This window comes from Limulus polyphemus, unplaced genomic scaffold (genome assembly GCF_000517525.1).
Source record: "Limulus polyphemus unplaced genomic scaffold, Limulus_polyphemus-2.1.2 Scaffold2085, whole genome shotgun sequence".
NCBI lineage: Eukaryota > Metazoa > Arthropoda > Merostomata > Xiphosura > Limulidae > Limulus > Limulus polyphemus.
In genome coordinates, this window is record NW_013667695.1 from 10721 (window position 1) to 23084 (window position 12364).

Sequence of the window (12364 nt, forward strand, 5' to 3'; positions counted from 1 at the left end):
GTCTCCTTGATATCCAGAGAGTCGTACGTACATATAATTGGTGGGAAGCTAGCTAAATTGTTGGACAGATATTAACGTTTGATGAGAATTCACTGACGTTTGAAATTTATAACTGTTCCTGATCAAATGTCATATATTTCCCGGTTGATAAGGGTTAGCAAAATCACAGTTTATAGCTTACACAGTTTAACAGTTCCTAGTAGACACGTCTCTTCTCTGTTCCCTGTTGCTTTTTTGGCATGTCACCTTTTATAGGATTTTCTCAACAATACTGAACTATATTTAACCAGTTATGGAAGTGGATATATTGTTGATTCTTGTGTCAACAAATTTTCTAGAACCTTGGAGAATTGGCGGGAATTTCGCCATACGTAACTAACACAGTAAGCTAGACACGCCCTCAAATATAAACTTATTTGAAACAAACGTTGACATTAAAATAAATATATCAAAAATATCGTTATATGCAACACATATCTGATAATATGAGTCACGCCTATTTCTAAATACAAATTCAATCCAAACAACATTCATATTAAAAGTAAATACATAATGATAAATTCGTTACACTAGTATTCTTTTTTTTTGCTTTTGACTATCGATGACACTTAATCCTCCTCTTTTTTATACTAATGGTAGTGGTTCATTAAATAATTTTTATCTAAATAAATAATGCACCAAATAACATGGAAAAAGCAGACAATTTCCTCTAACAATCACAATATATCTGGCTTCCTAACTATGCAACAAGAGCTGTTACAAAGGCATCTAAGCTAGCCATTGTGATTCCCATTGGAACCAAAGTTGTATTAAAAGTGAAATTGACTATTCTGTGTTCTAACTTAATAGAATATGTCATTTAATAGATGAAAACCTTGACTTTCTATTGGTTATAGATATTATATAATTAAGAGTAAGAGAGAACTATTAACAACTCCTGATAGAGAGGATGTGACAGGCAGGTGTGGCAAGAGGGGTCTGATTTTCTATTTAATAGCTCTGTAACTAAACAAAATCGAAGGCTATAAAAAGTATGGTTTGTCTGAGCAATGCTGGTTGTATAGTGAGTAATTTACATTTAATTTTGTAGTTACTGGGGTGGAGGGGTGAATAAAATAGAGATGAGTAGATACCTAGAGAAAATGTGTCATATGTGTCACACTAGAGGAAATTCAAGGATTTTTTTTACTATTGCCTTATAAAACTTAAAACTTGTATACTATTCAAATATGGATTATTAGCCAAGGTTTTATGCTATACTAACTAGTATAACATAAACAAAAAGTAGTTTAATAAAATTTTGAATGTAAGACACTAACACCTTGTGTCATGCGCAGTAAAGAATACCCAGGGCGAGAGGGTTAAGGTGGCCGAAGGATTGTTCATATTTATATGCTATAGCCCCCCAATTAAGGAAGGCTAGAATGTGCTCAGTTGGTCACCCAAGCATGATGTAGGTATAGAAGTGGCTTTTCAGGGTCACTGAACCCAAATACGGCATCAGAATTTTTGCTTCTGCTCCCCATTGGGATTCCAGGGAGAGTAGGTTTGAAACTGTATTCATAAAACAAACTCACATATTAGTGAGACCAAATATGCTCAAGTACCATGGGTGGATATCCTAAGAAGGTTTGTTTTTGGGTACAGAATCCATCCTTAGGGACAGCTATAGAAGCAACTCAACTGGTCATTATACAAAAGTCATAATGGAGATTGCCTGTGATAATAGCATCCAAAAGCATTGGGAATATCCAAAAAGCAGATAAGAAACCAGTTAGCAGTCATGGAAAATTCATTAAGGATACAGAGTTTAGTGCTTACACTTGCAACATTTCAACTCTTACTGCCTTTCACTGTCTGCAGCCAGTTATGAAATCACAGTTACCCTTAAAAAGATGTAATAAAGCCAAAAGTAGAAATAAGATAAAATCAAGCCACCCCAAAAAATATATTTATACTAAACAATGCCTACCATCCTCAACCCCTAAAAGTTCTAAAAAGTCCTTAAAGTAGAATAAATACCAGCTAATAATTCTACTACATGTTGCTTCCAACCTCCACCCTTTTCTAAAAATGACGTATTTATTATAAAAGATCTTAAAAAGAACTACAAGACCTACTTTAAGTAGTTCATATTGTCACATTATTCAAGTATAGCACGAGATAGTTGAGACAAGCCCAGCTATTCAAACTTAATCTTTCCAGCCCCGGCTATACTTAATAAATATAATTTAAATATTAAAGGTAGCTACCTATCTCTAGTGACAAAAAAGGATTTTTCCTCATCGAATACTTATCTGATAAAATATTTTGAAATTTATTAAAAAACTTGCAAAAAACTTTTTTATTTGCCAGTATTTATATCCATTATTTTCTAATTTAGTTATAAATAATATAACATTATCCATAAAAAAAAACTTGCTGTTATTACAAACAGTTAAAAATCTTTTTAATTGAGATGTAGTGACACTTTTTAGCATCATACGAGGAACTACATTATTCGGGGTAGGTAGACCTAGAATGGGAAAATTAAATTAAATTTTATATCCAAATTTAAATAATTAGCAGAAAAAAGTAAAAATGATAATGTATATGCTAATTATTTAGATTTGGATATCAAATTAGTAAATGGTAAAGTACAACTAAATATTCTAATTCTTTCTACAGAAACACTGCTTCAGAACACTTTGAATAGAAACTGTATGTAGTTTCACATTTATCAATACAACAACTTCAATGGTGAAATATTTACTACAATTATACACTTTTTTTAGGTTTAAAGACAATTCACTTTAATAGTAACACAAGTACAAGTACACAGGATAGAGTGTGCAAACATAGATCAATAGGTAATATTTTTAAGTGTAAGAATTTACTGCATGTATTCATTGTATATTCTTTCTTTTTTTCACTGCCACATTGAGGCATATATAAGTCAGTAAGTTTTCATTAAAAGGGTTAATTATATCAACAAAGAAAATGACTAATATATTGAGAATACAAAGTTGTGAAACAATTTACTTCATTAACAGTGATAAAGGCCAGTGATTTCAGAAGATGCATAACATCATAAAATATAAGGTTGGTCAGGTTTATTGGAAGGATAAACAATAGCTTAATATGTGATACTTTTAAGCTTTCACAACATAAGCCTATGTTATGAATTTCAAATAACCTAGAAAACATTTTCACAAACAGTGTAGAATTTTTGTGATAAAATATTACACAATAGATTTGTGGAATAAAAAAGTTAAATTACTGCTTGCTGCTTTATACTTCACATTATGCCATGCTTAAAACACTTTTTCAACAAACCTAACTAGCTGGTGTGTTAATTGTGACATTTGCTCTCTAGGCATCTCCTCATTTCTAATTTATTTACCACCCATCTAAAATGTACGAAAATTAATCTAAGTTATTTATTGTAATATCATCATTGCTCAGACAAATCATAATTTTCATAGCCCTCAATCTTATGTAGTTATAGAGCCATGAAATAAACAATCAGACCCCTCTTGCCATGCCCACTTGTCACATCCTCTTTCAGAAATTGCCAGTAGTTCTCTCTGTCATTCAATACTATATTACTTATAACCAATAGAAAGCCAAGGTTTCCATCTATCAAGTGATGTATTATATTACATTGTTTTCTGTAAAAAGAATTGTCAATTTTGATTTCACTTCAAGCTTGATTTCCATGGGAAACACATTGACAGGCTTAGATGAATTTTTTGCGGCTGGTGTCGCATAGTTGAAAACCAGAAACATTGTAATAGTTATTGGACATTGTCTGCTTTGTGCATATTATTATTCTGTGTTTTTAGATACATTATTTAATTAATTAAAAACTATTTTGTACAATATTACCATTAGTATAAAAAGTATGGTTAAGTGTCATCGAAAGTTGACAGCAAAAAAAAGACTATTTTTTCTTGTTTTCTTATGCGTATTCTTCATTTATTATTATAAAAGTAAGTAAAATGTAAAAATAGGGAAGCTTTTATGTTAGTTAAGGTTAGATTAGGTGAAATAAATAGTAATAACATAACAAAAATGTTCATGAGGTACACTCATGTGTAATGTAATTCGACAGAATAATGCGAGTTGCATGTTCACAACTTATAACGGCACAAATAGTACTTATTCAAGGTTGAATGGGCAATAAAACAATATAAGCATAAATAGATGTATACTATTATGAGCATAAAGATTTTTAGGATAAAATTTAGTTCAATATTACAGTTTGAAATCATTCTAGAAAAAAAAAGGGGTAATTTAGAGTGATTTTGATTTTTTTTTGGTGGTTACAAGGTCAGTCAAATTGACCAACTTGTATAAAGTTAGGGTAAAGAAAATAATAGATACAATATAAAGATTTACTGAAAAAACGTTTGAAATGTATTTAGGATGTATTAGAGATTTAGCAAATAAAATTTGAGATTTCTGAGGCAAAGAAAAGTGTTTTTAATCTTGAATTAAATTTAGTCGATGTGATGGCAACTGCCTGTTGTTGAAACACAAGTGTAGAGGACAATGTTTCGAAAATCTCCTGCCTTTCGTCTTCATGTTGGAAGACTTTCGAAACATCATCCTCTGCACTGTCCATTCAACTAAATTTCATCATGATTACTCTGCCCAAAAGAATATTTTTAATCTTAACATGAAAATCACTTAGCACTCAGACTAGTATATAGAAATACTATATACATTCCCAGACAAATCTTTAGTAAAAAATACTTCATTAAAAAATCTTATTTTTGTGTACAGAAGACTTGTAATGTTTATTAAAAAGCCTGCCTAATTTTGTGAAGATATATATACTGTAAATGGTTACGAGTTTGGCCCCTGGGTCTAAACCTGCAGTGAGATACTTAACCTAGTACTTGTTCACTTTATACTTAAAAAAAAAAGATAGATAATGTGCTTCAATTTTAACATTATACTTTTCACTCTTCTTCCCTATTATTAAAACTAGGTTTTAACCCTTTTCTTACCATAGGGTCATACTTTGTACACTCAGTATTTCTACTCCCAGGGATCATTTGGGCATACTTTAATAAGGATTCTTCACAGTGAATCCAATAATATATAGTTTGTAGGGCTATTTTTAATTTATTATGTATAATAAATCACTAATATATAACATTTCTGATATTTAAAAATTTCTAATTTTCTCTGAGCCCTGGGAATACAAAATGCCTAGTTGCAAAAAGAGTTACATTATTGTGATACCAAATGATACGTTACTATCTTTACAAATTTAATCAGACATAAACTGTAATCGAAATAAGGTACAGAGGGTGATGCAGTCTGAAATGAGTATCATTTATAGCATGATATTAAGACACGGCAGACTTTACTTCCAAACAGCTATTGAAACAGAAAAACAACTTTGAAAAAGTACAGTAAGGGAAGAGCTTAAAAATATAATGGTGGTGCAAAACGTTTTGCATCAACCTGTACATACAGTAACCAAATACTGTGAAATTAATGGCACAATTCATATGTAATCTAGTTAGTATATTTTTTTCTTAGTTACTTACCCAAAGACAAGTTTTCTAAAAATCATGAAGTCTTACTTAAGAATGTGAAACATAAATAAAAGGAAGATACTCTTAAAACCCTGTTTTCAAAGTTAAAATCCAAAATACAATTATTATAAACATCTTAAGACAATCAAACTTCAATATAGCACTATAACAATCACAGTTGTGTGCTCCATACCTCACACCAATGTTGAACATCTCCATCACGGGTCTACCCTGTATCCATCCTAGCAACATAATTAAAGCTATAATACCAAATGAGTATAATGAAAGCTGCTTTCCAAGAATATCCATGCTCTTCTGTAAAGGCGTCTTTGGAGCCTGTTATAACAGAACGAGAGCCAAAAATATTACTGCATTTAAAAATTAACACAGAGAAATAACTTCTTCCAAATATTAACACAGAAATACAGCTTCTTCCAAATATCAACATAGATATAGAACTGCTTCCATAATTACTACACAAAAACACTGTTGCTTACACAATATCAACACAAAAACATTGCTACATCCACAATAGAATAATGATTAAAAATAAAACTCGTATCTTATTATAATGGAGCTTGCGATGTATGCATTCATATATATCAATATAAAAAACTTCAAAAAGATATATACCAATTAATAATGTGTTTAGTCTGATGCAGAGACTTGACAAACAATGGATAAAAATGCTTAAAAGTTAAGAGTATTCTTGATAAATTATTATTCTGCTGACATAAAATAATAGGTTAACTGAGTTTGTGACAATGATTAGTTTACATTCAATCAAAGTTTTAAATGGATTAACTTACAGTTTGTGCATTTTAAAACAAACATCTTATTTCAGCTAGACATTCCTTTCCTAACTGTCAGACTTCTTAAACATACTCAACAATGCATACACACACAACTATATATATATATATATATATATATACAAAGTTACGTTAACCTACATATCCACACACATTATCACAGAATCTTTATGAATATACATGCAAAAATTGACAACAAATAACTTACAGTGGCTAAATTTATATCCTTCAATTGGTTCCTTCATCATAAACTAAATTCAATAAAACCTCACAAGATTCAATCTTTTTTGATAGATTTAAATTAGGACTAAAACCTAAATCACATCACTAACTACTTAATAACATTGGTTACCCAATAAGTTTTTATAGTTGTAATATATACACATGCACATATAAAACATAAATGGAACAGGATGGATTTTTACCTCTTCAGCTTGCATCATTTGAAATATTTCTCCAAACTCTGACTTTTCACCTGTATTGATGACAATACCCTGAAAATAAAAGTTTTTATTTGACATTGTTACGATCGATTCACATACAGAAACATATCTAACTTTTGATTTGCTGCTATATGATACTATAAATATTTTAGTTCTTCTGTACTACAGAGATTTTTTTTTATTTTGAAATAATGGTGGTATAATATAAAATCAAAACAATGAATTTTTTCTTCTTGCATTGAGAGTGACACCATCAAAAAACACTGTCCACAAAATGAGCACAGCAAGAACCAAGTACTTACCCTGCCATTTCCACAACGCACAAGAGTTCCCATAAATGCCATATTCTGTTTACTTGCAATTCCATTGGTTTTTATCAAACTACTCGTCACTTTAGTTGCTGGTTCAGTCTCTCCTGTGAAACTACTTTCATCTATGGCAAGGTCAGCAGCCTTAATTAAAAAGCAAATTTTTAGTACTAAATTTGAGAAACATAGAAGTGTATCCAGAAACTACAACAGCTTGCTTTATTCTGGTCTCCAATCTTCTTTAGAAACTACACTTGTCTGCATAAATAATAAGCAAAAATTATTTGGACTAGCATTTCCAAAGTTGTTTTGAAATATAATCTAACTTATCTGTTACACAATGATTTTTCACATAGACCATTTCTCTTTTCAGGTTTTTTTTTGGAGGAATAATACTACTAAGCTTATGGCAGGAATTAAAAAAAGAAAAAGTTAAAAATACATACTCCTTGTACATTAATTCTTTGATCTAATAAAATCATGGTATAATGTAAAAAAATTTTTAATATATTACAATTGGTAATATCTTTAGCTAAGCCTAACAGTAACATAAGAATTTATAAATATAGATTGAAATTTATACCAATAAAAGGTAAAGCATTGATCATCTGAACCATATCCAACCCAGTATTGAATGATTTTTACAAGGGCAAATGATGTCATTACATTTAAATTTTTAAAATTTTCTCATCCCTCTTCTTAAATTAGTTACAAAGAAATAAAAATGTAAGTGAAATTTTCAGATTTATATTTCATTTTGATATGCATTTTTGTAACATATATCTGCTCAGAATTAAAAAAATTCAAACTGTCCTCCCAATTGTAATTTTAATTTGAAAAGTAGAAATAATTAAAATTCCCACCTGCACAGAAAAAACTTGTAAACAAATGAAATAAAGCTGCAAGTCTTTATACTTTATACATACTTGTTTTTGTTTTTTAGCTAAATTGAGATGAAAACAGTGAATTTGTTTGTATATGTGTTCACAAACTCTTCCCACACTTTTGCAGCTAGCAAAACGAAATTTAGCAGATAAACTTAAAGTGGCCCAGGGTTGTAGTGCAAAAAACAGTCCAATATCCAGTCCATGCTTTGCTAAAGATTGTATTGTGACATCCATGAAGAGTTAAAAAAAAACAGTTATGGATTGTATCTATTCAAGGCTTATTAGCATAGCTTGTGTTAGTAAAACATTGCATGCCCTTAGACCATAAGCATTAACGTTTCAAAAAGTTCTTCAATGGAAAAAAGGACAATACATGACAAAAACTTAGAGAATTTAAAAAGCAGATCCTGTATTTTATACTTATGACTGTGTGTCAAATATCAGTAATCACATCAACTGGCAGATTTAAAAAAATAGAATACAGAGGTTACCAAATTTTATATTTTGAACAAGCCTTGAAAGAAGTTATAAAATTAGTGTTGAGAAGTCATGCAATCTACTAAATGAATAAACACAAATATATTTGAAGAAAACTCAATACAGACCATCAATTTAAAAATCTAATTTTTTTTAATTCTTCAATGATGGTACAATTGAAACGCTAGTAGAGCATGGGCCAGATATTGGACTTTTTTTTGTAATAGAGTCCAAATCCCTAATAAATACTATATATTTATACCAGTATGTAAATTACATTATGGCATTGTACCTAATTTATCGTACAGTGAATCAACCATTTTATGACTACATTACAGATTTCTTTTCTTTTCATCACAAGTGAAGTTGAAAATATAATCTGTGACACAGAGCCTAACAAATTTTTTGATTTGCCTTATCCTCTGCAGTGGACTGCAGTTTTGTCTATTCAAGGCTCATCAGCACAGCTTGGGTCAGCAAAACAAAGAAATACAGTAATGTGTAAAAATATTTAGGGAGTTTTTAAGTCTTTTCTAACTCCCATATTGTAATCTAAATTACTTTAGGTGTGTGAATAATATTATGGCATTGTGCCTAATTTAATATTTGGTATTATGTAGTGGATCAGCTGTCTAATGATTATATAATAGATTTCTTTTCACCAAAGATCAAAGTGAAAATATAATCTGTGCTGTAGAGTCTAATATGTTCTATTATTTGTTATAACAGTGTGTGTGTAGATAAACACACACACACACATATATATTTCCAAATTTCTTTCAACAAGGTGAGCTACTGTAGTAGTTTCCAACCACCAGCTTACAGGGAGATTTCAGCAGAGGCATCACTAGGTACTTAAAAGATTCGGGGCTCAGGAAATTTCACCATTTCACTATGATATAAATCATAGTTTTCTATTCTGATTTTTCAAGACACCAACTGGAGATTCAGGGCACTATCAAATAGAATCGGGGTACAGGCCCCATGTACCAGTGCCTAGCAACGCCTCTGTTCTCCAGGTAGCTAGATTGGTTTATGATACTGAAGTATTCCATATATTTAAATCTTAAAAAAAAATGTCCAGATATTATTCTTTATTACATATTGCACACTTTATACACTATATATTTAGTTATCATTTATAATTCTACTTATTTTTGTACTTTCACTTTAAAAAAAAAAAGTTCTCTGTTAGCCTTAAGAATTATATTTAGTTATGACTTTCACACAATGAAAATAGTTCATTCTGCACTGTTATAGGCTTAATGCTGTGCTACACATTTTCCCAGTTTAAAAATACCAGCATTTCTCATTAAAGGCTTCTTTCATGGGAAAAGTTTACATCTAATTTTTCACACATTATGCCTACCATTAAGAAATTTAAGTATGCCACAAAAAATGCTAATTTTACAATATACATTTTAAAAAATTGTAAATGTATTTTTGCAACACAATTACAGCTATGTTTTTACAACAAATATCTCTGTATCAAATATATATATATATATATATATATACATATTAGTTAAAAATAATATAATAGCTCTAGAAACTACAAAAGAATAACTAATTATGTCCTGCCACAGTACAGTGAAATAAAGACCTAAGTAACACTTTAAATGTTTTAATAACAAGTAGAATAATTAGTATTTCTCTATTCCTGTAGCATGCCTCTACAAAATCATTTAGACAAGTAGCAACCAGTTGAGAATTAACAAACATATCATTGAAAGGCACATATTTAGAAAAAAATTTAAAATTATGATTTAACATAAAAAATTCAGCAAACACTTTAAACACATTATCAAAAGAAAATCTGTGTCATTAAGTATTCCAGAATAACAATGTATACACACATATACCATCTAACTCATTCATTCTTTGTATGTGTTTTTGTACTGTTGAGTCCATTTAAACACCAACACACACTCAAGAACAAATACAATCTTACCAATAATTAGCAGAAACGATCAATTGGACCCACTGGGAATTATCATTGGGGAATTAATAAAAAAAAAAATCCAAACCCAATAACTTACCTTGGACCTAAATTGGTTTTACTGATCAAGTCAAATGAACATGTTCAAAACAACCTAGCTGTTCATAACATAAGTGAGTACTGCACATACTCCAAGTTGCTAATTACCATTAAGATCTTATTTTGCTTTCATAAATTAATATGTTTGATAGCTTTTCTCAATTACTTTGTTTTAGACATATTAGGCAAACCCACAGTTACGTAAGCGTTATAAATATCCACTGAAGACAGATGCATTGCCTTCTATTTGCTGACAACTGAAACATTAATTATGCTGTAATAAATACAAGAGACACGTTGAACTAAAATACTATGGACACTTACTTCAAAGAGTCTTAGGTCAGCAGGAACCCTGTCTCCAACATTAAGCAACACAATGTCACCAGGTACCAGGTTTCTTGCTAGAAATGTCTCCACTCGACCCTCTCTCAAACTTCAAATAAAAACAAATTCTGGTGTATACTAAATTTATTTCATATTCCACAGAAAACTGACTGTATAGAAAGCACTGATTCTTTCTAATTTTTTCATTGTTTTAATGTTAAAAATGTGTGTTCAAGACTGAATGAAACTTATGCATTATTGCCAATGATTAAAAGTTATGTTATATTCTAACACTCAAAATTTCATAATCTGTTGAAGTTATGATTTTAACCTTACCACATCAACTTCAAGTAAACATATTTCATAAAAGTGCAAGGTTTCGGGTAAAATGGGCCTACAAAGAAGTAGAAGGAAAAGTAGCAAGATTACATCACAAAAAGACATCAATTATAAACTGAAATGTTAGACATTATTAACCTTACAAAAAAAATGGCTTTCAAGTTAGTCATAAGCCTATATTATAACATAAACAGATTAGCATACATTAACATATTTCAGCAAGGAAGAAATGTTAGCGGACACAAATGTCCCAGTGTCTCCTCTAGATAGCTGAAAGCTAGAAATCCATGATCATATTGGTAACAAATTGTTGGAAGATGCTGACAGCTGTGAAAGCTGAATGTCTGAAGACACCTTACACAAATATTAATGACTTCGTTGTTTACCATTATACTAAGTACTCATACAAAATCTGCTTTCAAATTCATGACATATTGCTCTGAACAACAGAATGTTGAATGTAAAGTTACTTTATTATATTTGTTTTACTTATTAGTTTCATACTGAGATAATGCATAAAGCAGGATTCCAATTAAGTTTATAGATTCTCTTTTGAGCCAAAGCCATTTAGTCTAACTAAAGTAAAAACCTGTTAACATCTATCTCATTAACCCATACTTCATGGGTGGTTATTAGTAAAGTGAAGCTTCCTACCATATACCTAAATAACATGTTAATCTACACCCCATTATCCTTATACTTCACAGCTAGTTATTATTAAACTGAAGCTTCCTACCATATCACTAAATAACATGTTAATCTACACCCCATTATCCTTATACTTCACAGCTAGTTATTATTAAACTGAAGCTTCCTACTACATTACTAAATAACATGTTAATCTACACCCCATTATCCTTATACTTCACAGCAAGTTATTATTAAACTGAAGCTTCCTACTACATTACTAAATAACATGTTAATCTGTATCTCATTATCCTTATACTTCACAGCAAGTTATTATTAAACTGAAGCTTCCTGTTACATTACTAAATAACAAGACATGTATATGTAGGTTATTTACCATAGTTTTATACCATAGTAAAATGTCCAAACCACAGTTTGCTATATTTTGTTTTGGGGCTGCTATTAAAACTACTATATTATATTCGATGACGAGGAACCCACTTTGAGACTAATAACGGTTGGAGACGGCTTGAATGGGTAATGAAGAAAAACTTTAATATAAATTTAACATAACAGCA

At 30.3% G+C, this 12364-nt stretch overlaps 1 protein-coding gene across 4 annotated transcripts in view; it reads right to left on the reverse strand.

The window, feature by feature from the left end:
• The window catches only part of LOC106465879 (calcium-transporting ATPase type 2C member 1-like), a 42008-nt gene that overhangs the window by 7576 nt on the left and 22068 nt on the right, over positions 1 to 12364 (reverse strand). For all 4 annotated transcript variants that reach the window (XM_022393836.1, XM_013926118.2, XM_022393835.1 and 1 more), the window contains 4 exons: positions 10821 to 10929; positions 7089 to 7238; positions 6769 to 6837; positions 5725 to 5867 (listed from right to left, as the gene is read on the reverse strand). In XM_022393836.1, the coding sequence (XP_022249544.1) occupies positions 5725 to 5867; positions 6769 to 6837; positions 7089 to 7238; positions 10821 to 10929 (471 nt within the window). The remainder of the gene's footprint in view (positions 1 to 5724; positions 5868 to 6768; positions 6838 to 7088; positions 7239 to 10820; positions 10930 to 12364) is intronic.